This window comes from Callorhinus ursinus, unplaced genomic scaffold (assembly GCF_003265705.2).
Source record: "Callorhinus ursinus isolate GAN/ISIS: 27379988/994484 unplaced genomic scaffold, GSC_fseal_2.0 scaffold6, whole genome shotgun sequence".
Lineage (NCBI taxonomy): Eukaryota > Metazoa > Chordata > Mammalia > Carnivora > Otariidae > Callorhinus > Callorhinus ursinus.
In genome coordinates, this window is record NW_027397068.1 from 61,178,498 (window position 1) to 61,206,112 (window position 27,615).

General features: G+C 37.4%; 1 protein-coding gene across 3 annotated transcripts in view; it reads left to right on the forward strand.

Annotated features, from left to right (window-relative positions):
- GRM1 (glutamate metabotropic receptor 1) overlaps positions 1 to 27,615 on the forward strand; it is a 443,798-nt gene that overhangs the window by 383,911 nt on the left and 32,272 nt on the right. For all 3 annotated transcript variants that reach the window (XM_073894059.1, XM_025861421.2, XM_025861401.2), the window contains 2 exons: positions 5,452 to 5,578; positions 14,891 to 15,821. In XM_073894059.1, coding sequence (XP_073750160.1) covers positions 5,452 to 5,578; positions 14,891 to 15,821 — 1,058 coding nt within the window. The remainder of the gene's footprint in view (positions 1 to 5,451; positions 5,579 to 14,890; positions 15,822 to 27,615) is intronic.

Consider the following 27,615-nt stretch of genomic DNA (forward strand, 5'->3'; position numbering starts at 1 on the left):
CCATAAATTAGCGAAGCTAAAACTATTGATGCCAGTATCAGCCGAGGTTTGTTTGAAGCGAATGTCCTGGAACATGTTTGGGATCTGGCTTTTCTTAGTTGTTATTGGGGATTTGGGGCCTAGAACAAAATTCAGAGAATGATTAACTTTCTTATTTCCCCCTTGAAATGAGAACAGAGCTTCAGTTATTTAGAGGCAAAATATGGAACATGAGGGCGCCTGGGTGGCTCAGTTGGTTAAGCGACTGCCTTCGGCTCAGGTCATGATCCTGGAGTCCCGGGATCGAGTCCCGCATTGGGCTCCCTGCTCAGCAGGGTGTCTGCTTCTCCCTTGGACCCTCCCCCATCTCATGCTCTCTCTCTCTATCTCATTCTCTCTCTCAAATAAATAAATAAAATCTTTAAAAAAAAAAAAAAATATGGAACATGAGTAAAAGAGGCCCAGAAAAAATCAGCAGAGATGGAGTTTTTCTAAAATGGAGTCCCTTCAGCTTCCGTACTTCACTAGTGCCGGGAATGCAAAGGAAACTTAAACATGGCCCCTTCCTTTGAGGAACTTAGTGCAGTGGGAGAAAAACATCCGTATTCAAGTTGACTGTTGCCCCAGCTCTCCTACAGGACATGGTAGGAACAGAGGAGGGCAGCGCTAACTCTTCTCTCATGCAGCTGATTCTCCAACAGTCCTAATTAGAGTAGACTCTGTTTCTTTATTCTGTTTAGTCTTTCAGACGTTTCTTTTCTGAAGAAAATTTTCTCTGTTTCCTCTGATTCACAGTTACCTTTCCTTCATTATATTCTCTTGGTGCTATTTATTTTCTTTCATTCTTTTTTTTTAAGATTTATTTATTTGAGAGAGAGCATGCATGCATGTTAGGGGAGAAGCAGAGGGAGGGGCAGCGGGAGAGAATCTCAAGAAGACTCCCCATGGAGTCTGGAGCCTGACAAAGGGCTCTGTCTCACAACCCTGAGATCAAGACCTGAGCAGAAATCAAGTCAGACACTTAACCAACTGAGCCACCCGGGTGCCCATATTCTTTTTCTAAATAAAACCTTAATTTAAAAAATCCATTTCAAGTTACTTCAGAAACTTAGTCACAAAACGAACACTTGATTTCCTTGCATAAATACTTTAAGATTCCTACAGGGTCTGTGTAATTGAATCATGGCATTGTGTGTACCAGCAGCTCACCTGGTCTCACTAACAATAAACAGCACCGTGTACACAGGACATAACAAGAATCAAAGCAGGTTCTGGGCCTTAGTAAGCCTTGTCCTTCAAGGGCAGTTTCAGTACAATATCAAAACTGTTATTGTGACTCAGAGCTATCATAAAAAGTGTTTGCTTGTGACAAAAGTGAAAAAATCCTTTATTCAGTTATTGAATATATACAATAGTAGTCCCCTCTTACTTGAGGATATGTTCCAAGACACCCTCCTCCTAAAACCACAGATAGTATCAAACCTGATATATACTATGTTTTCTCCTAGATTAACATAACTATGATAAAGTTCGATTTATAAATTAGGTACAGTACGAGATTAACAGCAGTAACTAATAATGACATGTAATAATTATAACAATATCCTGTAATAAAAGTTATGTGAATGTGGTCTCTCTCTCTCTTTCAAAATATCTTATTATACTGTATTCACCCTTCTTCCTGTGATGATGTGCGATGATAAAATGCCTATGTGATGAGATAAAGTGAGGTGAATGATGTAGGTAGGCACCGTGATGTAGTGTCAGGCTACTATTGATCTCCTGATAATATGTCAGGAGGATCATATGCTTCTGGACAAAGACTGACCATAGATCAGGAGGGGCCGCTATACATACAAAAGAAATATCAGTAAGCATGACTCATATAAAAATACAGAAAATATAAAAATAATCAATAATGTGCTATTGGGAAGATTTGGATATAAATTAGAGACAATAACAAGAATTTAAAAAAACTGTATCTGAAAGAAACATATCTATTATATGGATATGAAAAAATTAGAGGACAAAATCTAGCTTGTAGTAATAAAAGACCAACTGTATTTTAGCTACTAGAGAATTATAAATAAGGCAATGTTTGAAAGCATTTACTGCTTCAGAAATACTGTCTGGAGCTTGTGATGTATCTGCCCTTGAAAGTAGTGACACAGATGGACTGATGGAGAAAAGATGACATTCTAAATGGAAGGTAATAGTCATTCTTTCATTAAAACATATTTATTTGTTTACTGTATGGTTCCATGTGAGGACCATGGATTAAAACACACACATATAAAATGCACACGCACACATTCTTTCTTTTCTCTCTCTCTCTCTTTAAACTCCATTCTCCAAAAAAATAAATAAACAAATAAAAATAAACTCTGTTCTCCAATAGCAGCCAGAATACTCCTTATAGAAAGCAAGTCAGATGAAACACAAATTCAATGATGTCTCTACTGTACTTGAAACCTCCCTCCAAAACAAATAAAACAAACAGTTATGTGGACATTAATGAAGACACAATGAGGGGCTGGCTGGCACAGAGGCTCTGTCCTCATTTGGAAGACTTATGTAAGAAATTAATAACAGACAAAGTAAGGTGCAGAAACAAGGACCAGGGACTAAGTGAATGCCTGACTGAAGAGCTTATATTGCAAAGGTATTGGAGCAGGGAGGCACTAAAGTTCTTTGAGTGGCCTAATTGTAGTTTTTTAAAAAAGATTTTTTCAGTACCCATCCATTGGCTGCCTACTGTGTGTTTTTGGTACATATCTGTCCTTTGATGACTATGATCTGAAAACGATGAAAGTCAGCTTGGTCCCTTCTCTTGAGGAGCCCATGGCCTATTTGGGTGATCGTGGCAGCTGTATGCATGTTACTCTAGCGCAAGAAGAAATTAGAGCATGTTATATGATTAGGAGACAAGGACCAGAATTCAGGTGTAAAATAATAAAACTGCAGTCTAGAGGGGTGACTGAGAGATGGAAAAGACAAGTCAGGGGCTCCTGGGTGGCTCAGTCAGTTAAACATCTGACTCTTGATTTTGGCTCAGATCATGATCTCAGGATTGTGGGAAAGAGCCCCCCATTGGGCTCTGCGCTGGGCATGGAGCCTGCTTAAGATTCTTTCTCTCTCCCTCTGACCCTCCCCACCCTCTCTAAAAAAAAAAAAAAAAAGACAAACCAGATATTGTAGATGTGTATGCCAAAAGTACACATACTTGGTGACAGAATAAAGAAGGAGTCATAAAATATAACTCTATTTAAGCAGCTCCATTTTCATTATTTATTAAAGGGATAGGCTAATCATTTATTCAGTCATAGAAAACCTAATTTTAAATACTTTCCAAGTGCCAGTTACTCACAGGATCTACCCTCACTATTCATCCTGCATAAATCAGTTTGTTCAGCATTACCACCTTTTAAATGTGTTGAATTAGTAGCATTATTTTTATAGTAAAGAGAAAGAGACAAAGCTGACTAATGGGAGATACAGTATTTTGTGATGGCTTTTACTGTACTTTTATGCCAATTAAAATAAGAAAGCCGTATTCATTTACTCAATTTTTCTCATATCACTTAAAAAATTATTATCTGGAATGTAAATTTCCCATGCTTATTTTGAGGTTGCAGGGAGTTTTTTAAAAAAGACTTAATTTGATTTTACTTTCTGAAGTTATCTGAAAGTAAAAGAAAAAAAAGAAAACCTTTTACATTTTCTGAAAATATACTGTCATTTGATATTTTATATGTAATTCAAAGATAGGGGTATAAATTTTGACCTACTCTGTGAGAAGATAGTTTTTATTTTCACAAAGTCTAAAGTTTGTATGATTTTAAGGTATGGCAATGTTTAAAATTTCATTTCTGATTTTGCATATGAAAACATTTAATGATGTTTAATGTATTAGGGAAGAACTTGTGCTTCTAGCCATGAAAGCGTAACAGAGCCCAGACTGCCTTTTGGTGTAAACAACTACAAAACTTGACATAATATATGAAATTACTGTGTTCAGACATTGGAAAACAGTGCATGACCTTGATTCCAGGGAAGTGAAGGCAAATAAATAAGGTGAACCCTAAAATCACTCAGGCTTTCTGCCTGGAGGCAATTTCCTTATTGTTGTTCAGTGAAAGAGAACACAGAGCTTGGTGATCTTGATAATTTAAGAAGACAGAAATCAAAGTTTAGGAAGGCCATGGCAGTGAGAATTTGTTGTGTAGTGTAAGGGATAGAACGATTCAGAAAAAATGTCCTAGAAGTTAGCATACAGGTTCTCTTAAGCATTTGACTGAACACAAGTCTGCACATGAATAGGGCAGAATTCAAAAAGTTCAGGTGAAAAAAAAAATTACTGGGGAGCTGGAATCCCTGAACTTACGCAGATCCAAGAATGGTCTCATTTTCCACAAGCCGGAGTGGAGATACCTTGTTGAATACACAAGGAATTAAGTAGAAACCCCAGGTGGTCACACCTTAATAATGAGGCTTAATTATTCCTAGAGTAGAGACTCTTCTAGACTTGTCCTAAAAGATTAAAAACAATGCTCACAAGCAGTCAGCTGCCTGCCGGAACAAAGGCCAATACTTCTTCAAGGAGAAACATCCAGCACACTATACCTTATGTACACAATGTCCAGCATCTGGTTAAATTTTCATTTCCAACCACACCAATGATTATACTAAATGTAAATGTATGAAACACTTCAATAAAAGGCAAAAGTTCTCAGACTGGAGATGAACACAAGATCTAATACATGCTGCTTACAAGAAAATCACTTTAAATGTTTTGACTTTTTTTGGTATCCGGTCAAGCGAAATATGCTTAACAAACAGATTGAAAATGGGAGAAAGTTTAAACTACTCCAATAATGTATGATTCTTCAGTAATTTTGGACTAGTAATTTTTCTTCCAACAAGTTACATAATGTTTTAAGTTCACCAGAGCAAGTCACAGGGCCAATAATAGGGTTGACTTTCTTAGCCATCCTTCTGTTTTTATGTATATAAAGTTGCTCAGACTTTCATAATTATAAAATTCCATAATTCCTCAGATTTTACGAATTAATGAGAAAATATTACATAAGAACTTTTGTGGTTAAACATTGCTCTTTCAGAGAAGAAAAACTTCTTTTTATTTTTCTGGGGATAATACAAATGAGTATAAATAATACAATTCAATGGTTTCATTTTTTTTAACTCTGAAAAAGATAATGTCATCAATTCCCTTTATGAAAGACATTATTTTTGAAAAACCTCCAAACCCAGCATGGAATGAATTGAAATTCACATCTGAACTCTAAAGATAATCAGGTATATTCGAATGCATGTACTTAAGGTTCCTCGGCATATAGGATATTTTGAAGAATTATTCTTTTTTTATTGTAGTATGAAAACAACTCCATATTGAAATAGAAGACTTTCTGGGGAGACCATCTTTAAGGCATATGGACTATCCCTGTGTTACAGGTCATACGGAAAGGAGAAGTGAGTTGCTGCTGGATTTGCACGGCCTGCAAAGAGAATGAATACGTGCAAGATGAATTCACCTGCAAAGCCTGTGACTTGGGGTGGTGGCCCAGTGCAGATCTAACAGGTAGGAAGTGCCTCACTTCAGACCTTGTCCCTAACTATGGGCCTTCTCAATATGCCCATTGTTTAAAATGTGAGCGAGCAGCTCATGTCTTTTTTGATGTTTATTTACAGTGAGCACTTTTTATTGCTCATGTCAAAGAGCACACAGAACCCTCTTATAAGTTTTCCATGATCCATATTGAAAGGCAAGTTCATTTAAAAAGAATTTCTTTTTATTATGAACATGTATTTTTTTTTAAATCTAAATAAAAGTGTATTAAAGGGGTATTCTGGTGTACCAGTTGTTCTCTGTTTTTCTTTTTTAAAATTTTATTTGAAGATATTTCTAGTTACCTGCATTTATATTTAAAAACATTTCTCGAACATCTATGTGTGAGGCAGTATTTTTTTTTGCTTTAAATTTATATTGCTTTATTACTTTATTTTGCTTAAAACTTATCAGGGAAGAAACATGTAAAAATAATATAAAATTGTTATTAATATAAAAGAGATATTTATAGTGCATAAAATTTGTTAGGCAGATAAAGAGATGAAATTCCAGAGAAAAAGTAGAAGATGGGAAAATGAAAGCCTGTAACACATTTGGGGAAAACCACAAAATAAGTGTATGGGGTTGGTTCGTAGACACAAGGAGCTAGCAAAGACCAGAAATGAGACTGGTAAAGTTGGTAACAAGCTTCTGCATGACGTTTTCCTGAGGGTTTGGACTGTGGCTTTAAGCACAGGAGAACCATTGAAGAATTTAAATTAGCAAATAATACCATGATATTTGTGTCTCAGAAAGATGCTCCTACTAGCAGTCTGAAGAGTGTAGTGAGACCAGAAGAAAAATAGAAGCTAGGAACTATTGCATTGGTTCAAATGAGTAATTTCAGAGGGCATGGATGAAGGCAGCTGCAGCAGGAATGGATGAGTATATGAATGCAAGAGATGGTTTACTAGTAAAATCAATGGGTATCATATGGATGGATTATAAGAGTTTGTAAATTTCATAAGAGCAATGTTCAAATATATGAATTTTGTTTTCCATGGATCCTGATATGAGCTCACACATGAGAGGTGTTTCACAAATACTTTTCACAAATTTTAAGAGTAATAGAGCCATAGAAACTGTCATCTGAGTACATAGAGACTTTGTCATGTGAGTAATCTCATCCCTCCTTTTAGAAAGGGAAGCTGAGGCCCAAAGAGGTGTACTTGTGTGCCCAAGGTCATGCAAACAGAAGCAAAGCCCAGTTCACTGACTCCTGATCCTCTGCCTCCCTGGGTGTTGTTGAAAATAATTAGGAAACATTTCTGATTGTTTTTTACTTTTTCACCTGTTCCCAAATAAGAATAGCAACTAAAAAATTGTATGACTTATTCAGAACACATCAAAAATGGCTGGGTAAGTAGAACCAGGTCACATAATGAAAATTTTACTTATTCAGTGAAAGTACTTGTAAAATGGTAATCTTGTTAGAAAAAGTTAATCTAAAATGAGTGTCAGAAAGCTTTTAGAAATTATTTAGTACAAAGACCTTTTTTAAAGAAAAGGAAGTTAGATTAGAATACATTTGAAGGTAAAAACTGTATCTCACTCATATTTTTATTCTGTCGCAGAAAACTGGTTTTCAACTTTAATATGCTTAAAAATTACCCAGGTATTACCCACTTGCAGAGATTCCTGTTCACTAGTTCTGAGATGGGACCCAGCAAATTCTGAGGCACCTGGTTCCTGTCGTATCCTGTGAGAAAAATTAATCTCTGGCTCATAGTCTAGTGCCTTGAATATAATAGCTGTCGATTAAATGTTCTATTGAGAGAAATAGAAAGAAGGGACTTCTGAGTTCATCCGGGTCAGTGCAATTGGTTAATAGAGAAGCCACTATGAGAATCCAGGGTTTTTATCCCTGGGTCTAACTTATCTCCTGGTTGCATGCAATAGACTGGCTTGGAAAAGCTTTTTCAGCCACTTTTGGACAACAAGGCTTCTCTCCCACTCATGCTATGCCTCTGTTCATATCTTTATCCTCCTTCATACTGTGTGCTTCCTGCTGGGCCTTTTTATATCACATAGGGGGTTGACTTACTAGTCAGTCCTCTCTGCTATTTGACTGAGACTACAGCTGACTGCAAAGGGCTCAAAGACAAAGCTAGCCTTTCTCAGGTTGATTTTAGAAATCAGAAGTCCTGGCTTTGAGGTGTAAGAATTTTCCTCTTGTCTACATTTTTTTGGGTTTCCCCAAACTTTTCCTACTGCTCCATTTTTACTTTGATTGGGGCTTATCTCATACCTGGTAAAGAACTTCTATCCTATTTTAAGACATTAAAATACAAAAAACATTTTCAAAAGATCCAATATGTTATAATAATGGAACTCAAAGTCATATATTTTATTCCCTAGAGATCTCCCATTGTGGGTATATTTTTTGCCCACTGCCAAATGATGATCACCATTGATTTAAGGCTCTTTGAGTGAGTAAAGCATAAAAAAAATCCTCTTTCACTATACTTAGATATTTAATGTGATTATCTTTCTAAAGTATTTAATCTGTCATCCTTCACATGCATAAAAGTCACGTTAGCGTTCAAATGAGTTGAGCCAAGCAACAACTCAGACTGCCCTTTTCTAAAAGCAATAGGCAAGTGGTTACTTTTGGAACATATATTTGATTATTGTGCAAATCTTATGTTTAGGGTCTTTCGGAGTACACATCTCTGATTTAGTTTATACTTAGTTTCAATGACACCTGTCATTTCTGGATTCCTTTCAGTCTTACACATGAATGGACAATGAGGTCTCATTTGCCACTCATTTGGTGCCATGTCAGGCTCAGAGCAAGTGTGCACTACATGGCAATGTGTTGTTGTTGGTTGTTGTCATGGTAGCAGTAGTTGAGAAAAGAGAAAACCCACAGGCAGAGAATACCAAAAACCAGTAGAAATACTCAGAGGAGTAAGTGCATAGCCTTTAAGTAGGTGTTTTGTTTTCACAGGTGGTTTTTTTTTTTTTTTACTGAATTTTAGTTAAAATGAGAAATCATTCTTCTTTAGGAAATGGTGTTTTTTACTGAAGGTAAAGCTTGTTAATATGCATAAAATTATTTTATGAGATAGTTACTTTCCATACATGCTCCAAAGGTTCTAATATTAATGAATAAAAACATGTTTATAAATGTGATATTGTTTTCATTAGAATATATCGTTTGTTGGCTATAAAGAAAAAAATGGTATACTACTTAGAGGAAGCACGTTCTGAAGCTGTTAATAAGATTCTCATATTTTCTTCTTGGGAAAATGTACATTTTAATTCAGCATTTAAATTTCACTCTATTGCTTACAATGCATAAACAGGGATCTCTTCTGCCACGATATAAAACTTGACAGTAGTTTAACAATTTATGAACCAATTATATGTAATCTGATGCTACTTTTTTTTTTAGATTTTATTTATTTATTTGACAGAGAGACACAGCGAGAGAGGGAACACAAGCAGGGGGAGTGGGAGAGGGAGAAGCAGGCTTCCTGCTGAGCAGGGAGCCTGATGTGGGGCTCGATCCCAGGACCCTGGGATCACGACCTGAGCCGAAGGCAGACGCTTAACGACTGAGCCACCCAGGCGACCCTGTTTTTTCAGTCTCTTCACATGAAAAATAGACAGGGGTGACATTAAAGTTGAACACTGACCATGAAACAGAATTTCTCCTTGTAGATAATTGATATTAATGTAATAACATTAAAGAAAGCATTTTGATGATGCTTTATTGATTATGAAGTATTATTGTAACTGCTATTAAATGTCCAAAGACCTTTTGGGTAGAGTAACTGTGGACTTTATTTCCTGATTCATATTAAATTTGTCTTGGGAAATTGGGAAAAAACCCAGTATTAAATTGTCGCTTCCTCCAATGCATTTGGATCTTACAAGTGAACCAATATTTGTTTAAAAAATTAGGAGTAACTTCCTGTACCTCAGATCGGAGTTATTACTACTTCTCTTAGATTTTGCTCAGGAATTTATAGTCTGATAGCTCTGGATTCTCTGGGAAATGGACTTGTCTGATAGCTATGAATTCTCTGGGAAAACTGTAACCACAGATACTGCCAGGTCCCTGTTTTCGAGGCTTTAGATATAGTATGCACAACTCACATAAAGGCTTTTGCTTTTGGTTGCTGGGGGTCAGGTAGGGCCAGGACAGTCATTACCACTATTTGACGGTAACTCCCACTCCTTCCAGGCTTGTGATACCCAAACACATCTGGCGGTTGGACAACTCTTTAAACCTCAAATACAGGACAAAAAAGTACATTACATATTATATTATATATGTGGACAATATGGATATTACAGCAAATTCTCTCAAGGAATCAAAGCTAACACTTCTCAGATTTAGGATGTCTAAAAAAAGTAAAAAAGAAGGAAAGGAAAGAAGAAAAAGAAGGAGAAAACAAAGCTGGTTCAAAATAAATGATCAGTCCCTATCCTCGGGTGACTGTTTTGGGTGGTCCTGGAGTGTCATTGAAAAGTCTGGTTTCCCCATAAGGAAAAGAATCTAGGATCTTCACAAGAAATAAAGCAATCACAGTAGAGTTGTAAGCATATTGTTTTGGGGTGTTGTTGACATAATGCTACTGTTACAGAACAGAATACTTACATCTCCTAACATAAGCATATTTTTCTTCATTTGTGTATAGTACACTGTGTAGACTAGGCTTAATTTACAGCTAGGCTTGGACGCCTCTGATTATCTGTGGAGATGCCTGAGTACCTACCTCTCTTTGGCTCTTGGCTACATTAAGGGGACTGATATTTATTATATGCAGTTTCGAGTTTGAAGCTCCACTAGTAACAACCCAAATCAGTTTGTTTACTGATGGATTTCAGCTGGCATATTAGATAGGCTTATTTGGCCAAAAGTCATTAAAAGACTTCACTGGGAACTTCTGCCTTGAGCTCTTGGTTCAAAGATGAAGTGTGCCCTTGTGAGAGTAAGGATCTTAGAGAGCTTGCACTGGGATATCCCTTTGCCCCTTGGTGCTTACCTGCACTGTCTTTCTCTTACTATATTATACCTTTTGCCTTTAAGTAAAAAACATTACATGAGTATGTTCTATGAATCTTCTGAGTCCTTTCAAATATCTGAACTTGTGGGATCTTTGCATATACAAAAATATCATTATTGGAAGTGTGAGATATACCTAACAATAGCTTGATATAATTGACTTTTGAGTTAATGATTGTCTAGTAAAACATAGGTTTAGGCAAATACTTATTACTAGTAAGGAGATCACTAAAGACAAACTCAAATTTATATAGTTTTAAATCAGTAAAGAAGTATGAGTAAGAAAGAGTATACAAAGGAAATAGGATATATGTAGGACTCTTCTTCAGATGATCTTGCACAGAAGACCATTGTATAGTCATCAGCTTGCTATAAACTTCGTCAGTAAACAGTCAACTTCCATGTGCTTTCAGCTTCTGGAGGCTCTCTGCAGAACCTCAGTTTAAAATCACTAAGGGGTGTAAACTTCACCAATATAAAGGTTCCTTTTCATTTGTCCAGAGGGCTGGGAATGAAGACAGCCTTGCATAATTTAAATTCATGAATAAGTGTTCCACTGAAAATGTTCCCATATCACTAGATTGACCACTTGGAATGTGCTAAGACCACAAAATCTAATCATATTTTAGCCTTTGTAAGTATTGTGGCTTTTCAACAGAATGCTTCAACCCATCTGCAAAATAAACACACTGTTTAAACTAGTACATATTCACAAACCATAGAGGGAGAAAACTGTATACAGTCCCTTTGGAGTAACTCAGAGGTTCTTTTGCAATTGTTTCAGTTAATGCCTCCACCTTTACAATTTGTCCTAATTGATTTAATTACAAATGAAGCATGAACTGGCCACATCTGCTATCCTGGAAATGTTTCCCCAATAGTGTTTAATTTTGTGGCCAGTGTGTCCCTACTGAAATGAATTCTTTCATTTGTTCCATCAGGATTTTAGCCAATGCCTGGTAGATATTTTATCTGGTACTCTCAGATAGCCATTCTGGTTTTGTCAGACATTATCTTCATGAATCTTACAACACAGTCATGAAATTTCTGGAATTTCTTTTAAGAACTTCTTTTCTGGCCACATTTTGTATATCTATAATTGAATACTTGAACTTCTTCATGGATTTGTTACTATCATAAATTATTTGTTTTATATGAGATACTTTTGTTAGGATTTTTAGTCAGAGCAGTCTGCTTAGCAGGATAATCTCTAAAATATTTCTATTATATTTCTAAGTATTTTTATAGTATCTATAACTTTTACAGTACCTTTTTTTTACAGTGAGCCTACCACAATGAGCAATGGTTCTTTGTTATGTGCTATGCTGTTGAGTTAATACATCTAGATTATGGTGTATCATTTTCATATTTACACAAAAAAACAAGATTTATGATAATCTAGGTACATAGGAACCATGAGAGACAATGGACTCTGAGAAACAAACTGAGGGTTCTAGAGGGGAGAGGGGTGGGAGGATGGGTTGGCCTGGTGATGGGTATTGAAGAGGGCACATTCTGCGTGGAGCACTGGGTGTTATACACAAACAATGAATCATGGAACACTATGTCAAAAACTGATGATGTAATGTATGGTGATTAACATAACAATAAAAAATTTTTTTAAAAAGATAATCAAGGGCGCCTGGGTGGCTCAGTTGGTTAAGCGACTGCCTTCGGCTCAGGTCATGATCCTGGAGTCCCGGGATCGAGTCCCACATCGGGCTCCCCGCTCAGTGGGGAGTCTGCTTCTCCCTCCAACCCTCCCCCCCTCATGTGGTCTCTCTCTCTCTCTCATTCTCGCTCTCTCAAATAAATAAATAAAAATCTTTAAAAAAAAAAAAAGATAATCAATATGTTTATGTGCTGTGTTCCAATCCATCTTCCTATTTCTGTGAAGTCTTTTATCCATAGGGATTCTGGGGCTAACATATTCCTTAGATAATTTTTTTAATTATACATAATGTAGGTATTTTCATGACTAGAGTAGCTATAATTTGATCATCTGTAGGGAACCATAGTACATTTTGTCTAGAAGTTAATCCTACCTATTAAAATTGTGGGTTTTGTGTCACAGAGAATAGTGTATCCTTCTAATAATAATCTCAAAGTACCAGTTGTCGGTTGGGGCATAAGATTGTTAAAGATTTTCACCATTTCTATGGTTTTATTAAACCAATTTATCTGATGTTCTCTTAATAGTGAGATTACTGGTGGACATAAAGACACCTATATCAATAAAAAAGAGGTATTGCTTCCCTTGGGAGTTCAGAGGAAGGACAAGGAGTTCTTGGGTACCAGTGTTTGCCATGGAGTTAAGTCACTGGACAGACTTCAAGTAGTAGTCCTGAATTTTAGCTAATGTGGGACATTGGTTCTTTAAATGACACTTCTGTTTGAAGTATCTATAGGTTTCCTTATCTACAGGTTCCCAGATCATAGAGAATAGAGGCTCTTTTGGTTGTTTTACCTAAAGATCCACAACTATATTGATTTCTGGCTTATTTACTTTTTAACTATGTTTAGAAATGTCTAATCACATATTGGATATTTTCTAAGTTAGTAATTTTACATTTTAACATTTTTTTCTGTTTCGTTCCCCTAATTCAGGTCTGAGCCCATTTACAAAAAGAGAAGGTATAGTTTTTCTTGTCAGGTGTTGAGTCTACCTCAGAATTGTTTGAAGATGTCATAAAGTCTATCTTTTTATTTAGTTTATAATTTTGCATCTTTGTTGAAAGAAAAGCTTTCAAAATTGCCTTATGTAATGCATTTTCTATTTTTTAAACTTTATACCACTAAGTTATTTAAATCTTCTGTTTTCTAATCTGCTGCTTTTAAACATTTTACTCCATGAGGCTAACAATTGAGTTAATTGGTACATATCTGCAGTGTATGACAATAAGCATCTAATAAAAATCCTGAATTTTACAGAAAATATTTTGCCTGTATCCCTGAAGTTCAGGAAAATCATTAATTATAGCTCTTAATTTGGCTCTAGACCAGGGTTTTAATTCGACTTCCATAGATCTGACTTGAGTTCTAGAAATATAAAATGTAGCATTCTTTTCTAATAAAAACTCTAAGGACAGACTAGCTCATTTACAAAACCAGGTAAAGTTGCATAGAAAAAGGAATGAAAAGAGGGCTAGCTTTCAGAAGATTATAAAGGCCTTGACAAAGACTACATTGGAATTTGAATTTTATTTAGGGAGGTCAGGATGCCAACTAAAAAAGTTTAGTATTGACTATTCAGTATTTTATCTCTTTCTTTGTTTACAGCCCCTCTTAAATATTTTAATTCATTGAATATGTTCTATCAAAAGCCCCCCATAATAGTTCTTCTTATTCTAAATTATCTATCTAATCATTTTCCTAAAATTTGCAAGGAAATGAGAAGATTTAGGATTAAAATGTGACTTTTTAGAGGAAGCGGAAGTTCTCCCAGGACGAGGTTGAGACTTTGACATAGATAAACCCCTGACACACAAGAGAGAGGGACCACTGTGATCATTAAGACTGTGTGCTTGTGAATGGCTGGATCTTGTTTATTGCCTTGAGTCTGTTCCTACTTGGGTGATTATCAGAAGCAAAGGTTGACACTGACTGATTGGCTTGCAGAAATCATGTTTGTTGAGGGGAGCTGGTGTTGGGAGAAAAGATTATTTTTATAGGCTCAAGTATGTCACATTAGTCTTGTGATGAGATCAGGTTTGGGAATACGATTGTCTTGATAAGACAATGGTGTATATATATTAGTGTAATAATGAGACATTTAAAAAAATAATTAAAATAACACAAAATGTTGGGTGCCTGGGTGGCTCAGTTGGTTGAGCAACTGCCTTTGGCTCAGGTCATGATCCCGGAGTCCCAGGATCGAGTCCAGCATCAGGCTCCGTACTCAGCAGGAAGTCTGCTTCTCCCTCTAACCCTCCCCCCATCTCGTGCTCTCTCACTCTTTCTCTCAAGTAAATAAAATCTTTGAAAAAAAGAAATAAAATAACACAAAATGTGGAAGATGTGAACATAGCTATGTCTCTGATAACTAGTAAGCAGTGTTATTATTGATCAGCAGAAATCTTGGATTTTAAAACTATTTTTCTTGGGATGGTGGGGTGGCTCAGTACGTTAAGCATCTGAATCTTGATCTCAGCTCAGGTCTTGATCTCAGGGTGGTGAGTTCAAAACCCACACTTGGCTCCATGCTGGGTATGAAGCCTGCTTGGAAAGAAAAAATTAAAAAATAATTAAAACTATTTTTCTCATTACAGGCTGTGAACCTATTCCTGTGCGCTATCTTGAGTGGAGCAACATAGAATCCATCATAGCCATCGCCTTTTCCTGTCTGGGCATACTTGTCACCTTGTTTGTTACCCTCATCTTTGTGCTGTACCGAGACACACCAGTGGTCAAATCCTCCAGTCGGGAGCTCTGCTACATTATCCTAGCTGGCATCTTCCTTGGTTATGTGTGCCCTTTTACTCTCATTGCCAAACCTACCACCACATCCTGCTACCTCCAGCGCCTTCTGGTTGGCCTCTCCTCTGCCATGTGCTACTCTGCTTTAGTGACCAAAACCAACCGAATTGCACGCATCCTAGCTGGCAGCAAGAAGAAGATCTGCACCCGGAAGCCCAGGTTCATGAGTGCCTGGGCCCAGGTGATCATTGCCTCAATTCTGATTAGTGTGCAGCTAACCCTGGTGGTAACCTTGATCATCATGGAGCCCCCCATGCCCATCCTGTCCTACCCAAGTATCAAGGAAGTCTACCTTATCTGCAATACCAGCAACCTGGGTGTGGTGGCCCCTCTGGGCTACAATGGACTCCTCATCATGAGCTGTACCTATTATGCCTTCAAGACCCGCAATGTGCCCGCCAACTTCAATGAGGCCAAATATATTGCCTTCACCATGTACACCACCTGCATCATCTGGCTAGCTTTTGTGCCCATTTACTTTGGGAGCAACTACAAGATCATCACCACCTGCTTTGCAGTGAGCCTCAGCGTAACGGTGGCCCTGGGGTGCATGTTCACTCCCAAGATGTACATCATTATTGCCAAGCCTGAGAGGAATGTCCGCAGTGCCTTCACCACCTCTGACGTAGTCCGCATGCATGTTGGCGATGGCAAGCTGCCCTGCCGCTCCAACACTTTCCTCAACATTTTCCGAAGAAAGAAGCCAGGGGCAGGGAATGCCAAGTGAGTTATCTGACCCAGCTTTACCTCCCCCTCTCTCTTTTCTCTTTGCTTCTCTATTTGACTAAATCATATTCTTCCATTTCCACAACAGTTTTCATTTCCTTTCTTAATCTTTTCTCCTTTTTTCCAAATTTCACATTCTCTTGCAGTAGGAATACTAAAGATCTTCTTTGTTTTCGTTCCTTTGAAAAAGCAAGGAGCATGAAGTGACAACCAGCTGAGCATATCCTTATTTTTACCTAGAATCTTCAGCTTCTTTTCTGCTAATAATTTTTTCCTTTTACATGGGTCCTCACCTTTATGGAACATCAACACTTCTCTGAGGTCTGGGTTTGAGATGCAAACTCTAGTTCTAATTTCTAGTTTAAACTGTGCTTGAATAAAGTTCTGAGTTATTTTTATCACTCTGGAGTCTCAGCATTACTAATCATGGGTTGGAAGGAAGGAAATTAGGCACCTGGGGAAATTTGACTATTTCATAATTTGAGTGCAACTAGCAGTAAGTCTGTCCTGGAATAAGTTCCCTTAAGCAACTGTCCTACCATGCCCCTCTTATTTATTGAGCATTAATGGATATTGTAATAAAGATGTTCCATAATGCTACACATGAGTTGTGCTACTTCTACTGCAAGGTCACAACCAGAATGGTTTGCTTCTGAGCCATAAAGCACCAAAAGAAATAAGAAGCTAAATAAAGGTGAGGAGCGCCACACTGACACGGATCCTTGAAGTTCTAAAGGTAACTGAACCATCCAAAAATTCCTCAATTTTCCCCATTAGCAGCGTTAATTTTTTTAAACAGTCCTTTAAAAATGAGGAATTTTAGTACAAATAATTGTAACATATACATTGTTGTATATGTTTTTCACCCACCTGAACAAGCCAGCAAGACAAGGGGAATAGGTGTTATTTTCCCCCATTTTATAAGTGAGGAAACTCAGTCACTGTGAAATTCTATGACTTGTAAGTGTAATTCTATTTAGTTAGATAGTCTTTGCCTAGGTCTTAACTGGCATGAAATTTCTCATCTTACCTTATGTCAAAAAATGTACGTGCCTTAAACCTCTGTGTTTCATATCTTTTCTTGCCAAGCAGTACCATGGGCATCTTTTACAGAAATCATATAATTGGTTTGAGGATCAGATGAAGGAGTCTATGGGAAAATATATTTTTTAATCCATGGAATTATTATTATTTCAAATAATACATAATTTTTTCAGTGTTAAGGATTAAGATCATAATGCAGGCTTACGCATTGCTGTATCCATTTCAAGTTCTAAATAAAACACTGATAGTAAAATTTGCTTGGTCATTTTTTTCCCTTGCCAGGCTTTTCATGCTAGCCAGCATGCCATCAGGAGCAGCCCCCTGGCAGAGACTCATCAGTAAGCATGAAGGCAAATGAACAGTGCCATGAAATGAGAAAAAAATAATAGACCATAGCCACAGAGTCCAGATGTAAAATGGCATAATAACAATTTTCATTAAGAGGGAGGGAGTGGGAAGAAACAGTGAGAAAGGAGAAAACACTCTTTAAGCTGGAATGTTTGTAGACACTAAGAGATTTCCTTTGTCCCATGTCATATGGCTTTATGAGGGTTCCATTACACCACCTACCATTATGCACCTCCATGTTTCTGATTTTTCTGCCTTTATTATGGTTCTTCAGAAACTTTCACGTGATTTTTGGTCATGGTTATTTCTGAAAGCTGTTCTAAACATTTAATGAAAGAAGAGACCTATGTGATTGGATATCTTGTGTTGGTACCCAGGGATATGCATTTATGGAAGCTCTCCCAATGATTTTATATACACTTGTGCATAGAACTCCATAAGTATCTGTCCAAGAGCAGTGACTGATGAATATAGTACACAGTGCTTGCTGCTGGGATAAGCGGGTGTGACTTTACCAATGCTTAACAACCCTCTTGCAGCCAGGCATCATTGTACATTCTGATCATCTTCTTGTACATGGAACTTATTTCCTTATAAGCCTGAGAATATCCTTTTCGCTATTATGAATTTAGAAATCAATTTTATTTGAGATCCTGCTTTTAAGAGAGAAATCAGCTTGTTCTAAATTGGATTGGTTTTCTAGGAAGTACTGTTTAACAATAAATTGCTCATCTATTAGCTATAATTTATCAGTACTCTCAGATTATTATGGTAGGAAATATACTTCTAATTAATAGCCTGCAGCTTTCTTAGTATGATCTGTAGCTTCTGCAGGATGTCCCACACAGCTGAGCTGACCCACAGAGAGCATTTGAGGCTAACCTTCTATGGAACACAGCCACTTATTTACTTATTTTTCTCATTTATTCTTCTGTGGCTTCTCTTATAACTCTCTATGAGACTGTAATTTTAAAATAATAATAATCTCAGTGCCTATGTTTTTACCTTTTTTATTGCTGTTTTATATGTTTCTGGTTTGTCTCCAAACTTACAAAAACCACAACAATCTAATATTTTTCTACAGCAACTAAAATCTAGCAGAGTTTTGCCAACTGGAGCAAAGGGGCTGAAAACTCTGGAGAGCACATCACCCAATGAGTTTATTACCATTCTGGATGTGTAATTCCTACGTTTATGGTGCACTGAGGGTGTTCGGCAGTCTGCATATGTAGCTATAAACACACAACAGCTGCCGTAATGAAGAGCTTCCAACTGATCTATCAGCTTGAATATTATCGTGAGGAGTTGCAAGCTGACTACATCCTTGTAAGAGGCTGTTTCTGAGATACTTAGGAGGGATGACGTTGTGGGTCTGTTTTTGCAAAGTTTTCTGCAGTTTTTTAATTTAATTCAAAGGTCTGGGCACTTGCTTTACATTTTCTGAAATGTAATTTAGGAGGAGTTTAACCAATAAATATGGTGTTTGGGTTACCTACAGTTAGATGCCCAGTTAAACATAATCCTACCCTAGAAGATCAATTGAAGAGCATAATTGCCTTTGACATCTCTAATTTCTTTAGCTGAAGTAACTTAATGTATTCTGATAGGAAAATACTTAAGCTTAACCTAACACAAAGACAGTGGTAAAATTCTCTTTCTTGGCAATGGAAGAAATATAGAAATTCCTAGGCATTCATAATTAAGTAAATCATTTAGATCCAAATTACTTATCACTTCCTTTTAAGTAAAATGAGTTAACACTATGCAACTGAAAAATTAAAATATGTACATGACATGCTTCTTTTAAAAAATAGATATATTAATGACAAAATGTCAAGCTAACACTTCTAGTTATTTTCTGGGTAAATAACAAGTGCCAATCTAATGGCACATGGAGCTGAAATGTGATGGTTCACCGCTATGGCCTTTGGCATGCAAAACTAAAAACAATTGCAATCACAAAAAGGCATTAGATTGATGCAAGGAAGTAATTTTAAAACCTGGGTTCCTAGGGACACATGGGTGGCTCAATAGGTTAAGCCACCAACTCTTGGTTTTGGCTCAGATCATGATCCCAGGGGCCTGAGATCGAGCCCTGCCCCTGTGCTCCAAGCTCAACCTGGAGTCTGCCTGAGATTCTTTCCCCCTTCCTCTCCATCCCCCTCTGCCCTCCCTACCACTTGCAGTCTCTCTCTTTCAAATAAATAAAATCTTAAAAAAAAAGAGCCTAGGTTCCTAAATAAATAAAATATTTTTATGTTCTTGCAATTGTTTCTTAAGCATTTGAATGTGTTTCTACTGACTGCAAAAGCTAAGTGACATACTAAATGGAATGATGCTCTGAGGAAATTTTCCTCTTGGTCTGCTAGAGAAACATTTTTTGTCCACAAGTAGAGGTCACTAAGCCTGCAGCATTCATGATTATGCCCTGGGTATGCCTTTTAATTTGTCTTTCTTTCTTTGATTATGAAAGGAAATATGATAAGGAGCCAACAGACATGACAATCAAATAGAAATAACATGTTTTCTTTCATAGAAAGAACTCAGTCATTATTGTAATAAGCTTGTAAATGAGAAAATCTGTCATTTTGAAATTATTTTTCCTGTAATCACACAATAAATGGCTTTAAAGTATTGTAAAAAAATGAAAGTATTGTAACTATTCCCTTGTTTTTAAAGTAAATATCAGAAGATTTTATCTAAGTACTTGTCATAGAATTTTACTACTTGATAGTAACATTTATGGATGATCAACTGTTTGATCATTCATTTATTCAATCAGTCATGTTTCAACAGTAAGCTTAAAAGCACATAGGTACTTGATGTGGTGCTAGGTAATATTCAGGATAAAAAAAAGATATAAGAAGCAGGCACTGACTGTACTAATCTTGTGATATAGTAAGGGAGACACACAAAATAGAACTATACTGGGTTAGGTGCCATAATACCACAATATAATATTTTGAGTGTCAGGGAAGAAAGAGATTAGGTCCAGCTAATGGAACAGTATCTGCTGAAGGATAGGACAAAATTTCTTAATAAAAGTGGCATTTGAACTTGGCCTGAAAGGATGTTTTTCAGCAGGAGAAACTGCTATGATGAGACCATTTTGCATATCATGTAAATGAAACTTTAGAAATGTGAATGCATTTTCTGGCCACACTTTGGAATCTGGTATGAATGAAGTACATGGAGAGGTGTAGTGGTGGTCAAATTTGTCCTACAGAAAGAGGGCAGATTATTGATCATAATTGATAATAATCAATGTTCTAAGAAGCAGCTTAGGTATTTTTTATATAAACTGCAATGTGTGTTAAAGATTTTTGTGATGTTTTATGGTCATGTGTAAGCTTTATGGGAAGAGACTGACTACCGAAAGACTAGTTAATAGAGTGCTACAGTAACTGAAATGACAGTTTAAAAATAAGAGTTTTAAAATAGAAAATCAAACCCCAGGTATGAATATGAAAAAGTTTTTTGAGCTTGATTCATTAGAGCTGGATTATTGGTTTGCAGAGAGGAAGGAAGAAATAAAAACTAGAATACAGCTCTCATGATCTGAGCCTGTGTGACTGGAAAAATACTACAGCGAGCATGAAGGTAGAATACAGATGTAGAAGTGGGGAGATGTTGATGAGCTGGGTTTCAGACTTATCAATTGAAGATGCAGTAAAGGCATGCTGAATAGAGGCAGCCATAAGTTGTTTAGAAATTTAAGTCAGGAGCTCAAAAGAGAGGTCTGAGCCAGAGCTCTAGATTTGAGGCTTAATTGTCAGAATGTTTAAAGTGGCCAAAAGAGTGGTTATGACATAAGAAAAGAAGAAAGTAGGAGGAAGAACATTAGGAACACTTGCACTTGAGAGAGAAGATAAATAAGGAAAACCTGAAGGCAATAAACACAAGGGAATCAAAAAGAATGAGGCAAACAGGAGGACTGCAGTGTCCTGGAAACCAAGGAGGAGACTGTCTCAGTCAGCTTGGGTTGCCATAGTAAAATCCCACAGACTGGGTGCTTAAACAACAGACATTTATTTTCTCACACTTCTGGAGGCCAGAATTCCAAGATCAGAATGCCAGCGTGGTTGATTTCTGGTGAGATCTCTCCTCCTGGGTTGCAGATGGCTGCCTTCTAGCTGTGTGCTCACATAACTCCGTCTCTGTGCAAGCATGAGGGGAAGAGGGGGGAGAAAGAACTATCTGGTCTCGCTTTTTGTAAGAGCACCAAACCCAGATGAGGGCCCCACTCTCAGGGCCTCTTGTAACCCTAATTACTTCCCAAAGGCTCCACATCCTAATGACATCACACTGGGGGTTGGAACTTCAATTTAGGAATTTGAGGGGAACACAACCATTCAGTGTATAACAGACTGTTCCAAGAAGATCGAGCTTGGGATCCCTGGGCTCCTCAAGCATGGAGACTATGGTTATCCTTGAGTGGCTTCAGTGGTGTGATGTGGGTAGAATTTCTATTGCAATAAGTTGAGTTTGGCATTAAAGGAACTTAAGATTCTAGATAGTATTTAAGGAGGGAGGAGTGACATAAGAGAGGAGATATTTAAGCTTGTTTGAATCTAAGAAAGGAGCCAACAGAGAAAGAAAAATTAAAAATAAAACAGATCAGGGGCACCTGGGTGGCTGAGTCAGTTAAGCGTCTGCTTTCAGCTCAGGTCATGATCCCAGGGTTGTGGGATCGAGTCCTGTATTGGGCTCCTTGCTCGGAAGGGAGCCTGCTTCTCCCTCTGCCTGTGGCTCCCCCTGCTTGGGCTCTCTCTCTGTCAAATAAGTAAATAAAATCTTTAAAAAAATAAAATAAAATAAAAAATAAAACAGACCATGTGGTTTATGCTGAGCCACCTGACCCAGACCTGTGCCATTACAATACAGTCATTCACCATTTATTGACAACTCTGTGACCAATGAAGCATCAACTCTGAAGAACATGTTGGTTATGTTCGATACTGGTTCTCACTTAGCTACATGTGCGTTGCTTGGCATTAAAAAAAAAAAAGATGAAAAAAATCAGGCTGGAAATTTATAGGAATTTTAGTTAATATCCAAAAATACAGCCCTTGTTAATGATTTTATCAGACCTCTGGACTTACCAATATTGAGTGTAGGATTTGAGAAGGGACATATGAAGGAAAGTCTGGAAAGTAACATGTGCTTTCCTGGAACGACTGGCGGAGCTAGAGGATTCATGGCTAATAAGTAGCAGTTGTTTGTGGAAGAAAGAAGGATGTTGTGGATCCAGAGACAGACTCGGCTGGGGCTAAAGCAGGTAACTTTATTCAGCAGTGATTGAAAGGAGCTGGAAATCCTTGGATCTCTCCCTGACAGCCAGTCATAGTGCTTGAGCCTGCCAACATGAGGACATTTTATTTGGTGTAAAGACTTATGCCCCCTGAAAAACCAAGCCAAAATGCCTTCACTTCCTAAAAGATGTAACATTCTGTCACCTGGAAGCACATTAGCTGTAATTTAGAATGAAAATAGTAAATCAGTATGTCTGTCACATGTGGAGAAGTTGCTGCTGTGAGGGACCAGCTGCAGAGGCCATGGGCTTACATGTGGGGAAGGGGTGCACAACGGGACAAAGAAGGATGGACACAACTTGTCCCCCATCAAGTGCAGCAAATTTGCAGTCACCATTGTTTTCTTGTTTTTTTTCTCTTGTTAATAATATGCTCGTTCTGCAAATAACACAGAAATAGCTCCTTTAATACTCATATTTTGTTTTCAAGTACTATACTGAGATCATAAGGTGCAGATTATGTTACAGCTTCAAAGAGAACATAGTTCCTTTTGAATATAGGTCACCTTTTATATTTCTTTCAAATTCAAATAAACTTGCATGACTGATCCATATTAAGTTCCTAAATGTAATATTTTATCCTCATATGTTAACAGTACATAGTTTTTAAACTTAATTCAGAATACTTTTTTAAAAGATTTATTTATTTATTTTACAGAGAGAGATGAGGGGCAGAGGGAGAGAGAGAAACTTGAGCAGACCGTGCTAAATGGGGAGCCCGACCCAGGGTTCGATCTCATGATCCTGAGATCATGACCTTGAGATCACAACCTGAGCCGAAACCAAGAGTTGCACACTTAACCGACTGTGCCACCCAGGGGCCCCTGAATTCAGAATATTCTATATGAATATCCATAATCGCCCAAGAGAGGTCCATATAACAGAATTGTGCAAAAAACTAAGACTTGAAAAGCTCAAGCCATTTTTATAAGAGAAAGAGATGGGACTAAAATCGTGGGTTTTTTTTTTTTTGATAAAACCATCACTCTGATAGCTGTTTATGTCTGCTACATCAATAATGTATATATTCATTCATGCATTCAATAAAATGAGGAAGACATGTAGACTGCCCTGAAGAAGTTCATGATTTATTGGTATAACACACCATTACAATAAAATTGGGTGAGTGGGAATGATAGGAAATGATATAGTGTGGTGATTCAGGTGGATGTGTAAATTTAGAGTCAGAAGTTTATTGAATATATGCCCCACTCTATGTAACAGTCACCTGTTAAATGAAAGAAATTATTGGAAGACCCACTGGAGACCCTCAGGCTGAACCTAACCATGGATATTCTCAGATCATGAGAACAGAGCCTATAGACTCACTAATTAGAACCTTTAAGCTGCAAGTTATAGAAAGCAACTTAAGCTAGCCTAAGCAAATTTATTTTCCATTTGTATAAAATAAATGGGAAAATATAGCACATAGTAAAATCTCAATAGCTGTTAGCTAGTGACACTGAAATTTTGAAAATAGGGGACGATGTATGGAAGTTTATATACTAGCATAAAACTTTGCATTACACCATCCTGTAAAGAGAGTTCTGAAAACTAGTGGTGTGCATCATCATTATCATTAGTTCATGATATCTATGCTGTGTAGAATGGAGGGGCATGTATCTGCTGAAAGTGGAGACATGCAAGTTTGTCTTAGTGTGAGATGTGTGGGGGGAAGGACACCCTGTTTGACATGGCTTGGCAACCTGTCCATACTTGGCCACAGCTAAAGAAAGATGAGGTCATTTGCATTCCATCTGTTAGTGCCCAGTGTAAAGTGTTACCTACTCTAAAGGGAAGCAGATCATGTGAGCAACGTGTTTGTAAAGCTAGTTCAAGAGCAAAAACATTAACAGCTTGCAGAATGAAGAACATAAGAAGAAGAACGTACCAGTGGATTTGTAAGCTTCAGATCATGAGAAGAGAGCCTTAGGCTCCTTAATTAGAACTCTCTGGCTGCAAATTATAGGAGCCAACTTAAGCTAGTCTGAGCAAAAAGGAGTGGGTTATTTAACAAAGAATATAAGGACTACTTTCAGGTAGTAACAAGATTTGGAATGCTTCTGCGCCATATGGGGGATTGGGCTCCTGAGGAGAAAGGTCTCAGTGTCACCTCCTGTCTCCTCCCTGCTTGCCTCCTTCATCTTCTCCTTATAGATCTGCTTTCTCCATGTCATGGGCCCTCACAGTCCATCCAAGGACAACCATCCCAGTGCTCCTGAGTTTACATGTTGTTATAGATCCAGCTACCCAAAGAGATTTCTTTCATTCTCACTACCCATGTGGCTCTACATAACAGAGAAACTGATGGGCTAAGCCTGGATCATATGTCTATCTCAGTTTAAAGATGTGAAGGACAATCATTTATCTATACAAAGCATGAGTGATTATTCCAAATTCTAGTAGGTATGCCAATGGAGGGGAAAGAAAACGTCATAGCTCTGACACAGCATTTATTATAAAGGTATGCAGTATAGAATCAAACAAATTTAAAAAAAAAGACCTGTCTTTACTACCTTTATAAAGAATCCTGGCTATAAAATGCTTCTCAGTTGCCTCAAGATGAGCAAAGAGGAGGGGGAAAGGTGTTTTGTTTTGTTAAAGGAAAATAGATCGTTAGGACATTGTCTTCTGAATGAATTAAAATACATATAAATTACAGTCCAACAATAAAATATTCCTTATTATTAACATTGGTTAACAGAATAGAAGAAAATGATATGACTATAATTGAATTTTGTTTCAAGAGGGTAAATGAAACCTCCTATAATTTAAGGCAACTTAACAATATCCTCTATGCAAATTTTCTTCAAGATAAATGAGGAGTCCACTGCAAATGAAATTAAGCCAACTCCCTAGCAATTCTGCTAAATATATTGAAAATCAACTGCTTAAAAGAAATCAGTAAGAAATATTTTCCTGGGATGCCTGGGTGGCTCAGTTGGTTAAGCGTCTGCCTTCGGCTCAGGTCATGATCCTAGGGTCCTGGGATTGAGTCCCCCATCGGCCTCGTTGCTCAGTGGGGAGCTTCTCCCTCTCCCTCTGCTGCTTGCCCTGCTGTGCTCCCTCTGACAAATAAATAAATAAAGTCTTAAAAAAAGAAATATTTTCCTTTTCCTGATTTCCCAGCTATAAAAATATATAGTTACTTTGCTCCTAGTAAATTCTCTCAAACACTGTGGGAATTAATATCATTTTCCATTTTGCACTGCTTATGTTACTTGGCTTAGACGGCTATGGGATGGAGAGTGGGAAAGTGTTAACAAAGAAAAAAATACATACGTGATCAAAGTAAAATAGAAGGATTTATGACCATAGGGCAGGGGTAACAGTGAGGAAGCAGAAGGGATGGATCTATGTCACTAGCCAGCTCTATGACTTTAGCCATTGATTCTGTCAGTGCCTTATTGCAAGCTTTAGTATTTCAAGCCATTTTAGTAAAGTTTTCATAATTCAGTCCTTTGCTTAAAAAAAAATATGGAGGGCTTACTACTTTATAAACTGTGGACAATTTACCGGTGAAGACATATTGAATGGTCTATGACCCCACAGAATTTTGAATGGAGCAGAGGACACCAGCAAGAACCCTGACAATGACAATGTGGCAGTGTAGTCCTAGGACGGAGGAAGGATAGCATGTTCAAGAGACATAATAGAAGGGGCCTCCAGTGTAGACCATGGATGGAGTCAGGTAGGGATCTAAGATAGCTAAGAATAATGGCTGCCGTTAGCTAGACCAAGCAGTGGGTTAAGGTTGGGGAAGGTACAGGGAAAATGTTTAAGGCAGAGGAACCACTATGTGAGAAGATGTGGAGGCAAGAGATACCGCAGCATATTGCGGGGGGTGAGGGGGGGCGGGGAGGGGATGTTTCCAATAGGGCTGATGGTAATTTCTTACAAAAAAATATTTAGCTCTGAATGTTTAAAGTCAAAAGTTACTCCAGGGCTGATCCTAGTATAAAATCACTTTTGTTCTGGTAGTTAGTATTGTTTCAAGACCTGACACATACCTTTTGAGATTGGGAAGAGAACCACTGATGATTCATTCACCAACAAATGATTTTCAAGTGCCTAGTATGTGCTCGGCACTGGGACAGTACAGGGAATACAGTGGTGAGCAAAACAGATCCAGCCCCTGCCTTTGCGGAGGTGAAAATCTAGCCAGGAAACCAGACATGGAACAAATAATTACAAGTGTAGTGAGTGTTTGTAAGGATGAATACAGGGTGTTATGGAGTGTCATTAGAGGGGTCTCATCAGTCCCAGTGCATGGAGGCTGGCCATGTTCCCGGAAGAAGTATTATTTAAGTAAGACTTCTGAAACAGAGAAAGGGTTAGCTAGGGACAGAGGGGGACTAATGGAGTAGAAGAGTCAAGCAATCCGAATGTAAAGGCGCTGAGCAGGAAAAATACTCACAGCTGAAGGAAATGAGGTAATTCCAGGATGCGTAGAGGCAAGAAAGAAGGAAAAGAATGATGAGAAGAAACTGGACTGGTCAATATGCCTTTCTAGTTACAGTTAACATAAAGCTTTGCTGCCCAAAATTCTGATGATTATCTAGTTTCCCTTATAAAACACCTGCTGTTTTTTTCCTAGACATCCAAAAGAAAATATTTCCATTTCCTATAAAGTCTAGTTGTTTTGCTAGAATGTGTCTTCATATTGGTTTTCCTCTGTCAGTATTTTCGGTGTGTAGCTACAAATCTTTTTCAATTTCAGGAAAATTTTCTTGAGCTATATATAATCTTCAGTATTCATTTCCTCTTTTTTTTTCCTTCAAGCATTTCTAATATCTGTATATTGAAACTTTTTCAGCTAACTTCAATATTTACATTTTTCTCTCTAATCCTTTTTATCCTTTCATTTCATATTCTTTTTATTGAGCATAGTTACATAATTACATCAATATGCATAAATTTTAATGGCAATTTGATACATATTAGAAAATTGCATGATATACCCCTGTAACCCACATGCAATCAAGATATAGAGCATTGTCTTCACCCTAGAAATTCTCCCATTCTTTTCTAATCTGTTCCACTTTCCATTCATAGGCAGCCACTACTGTAATTTCAATCCTCATAGAT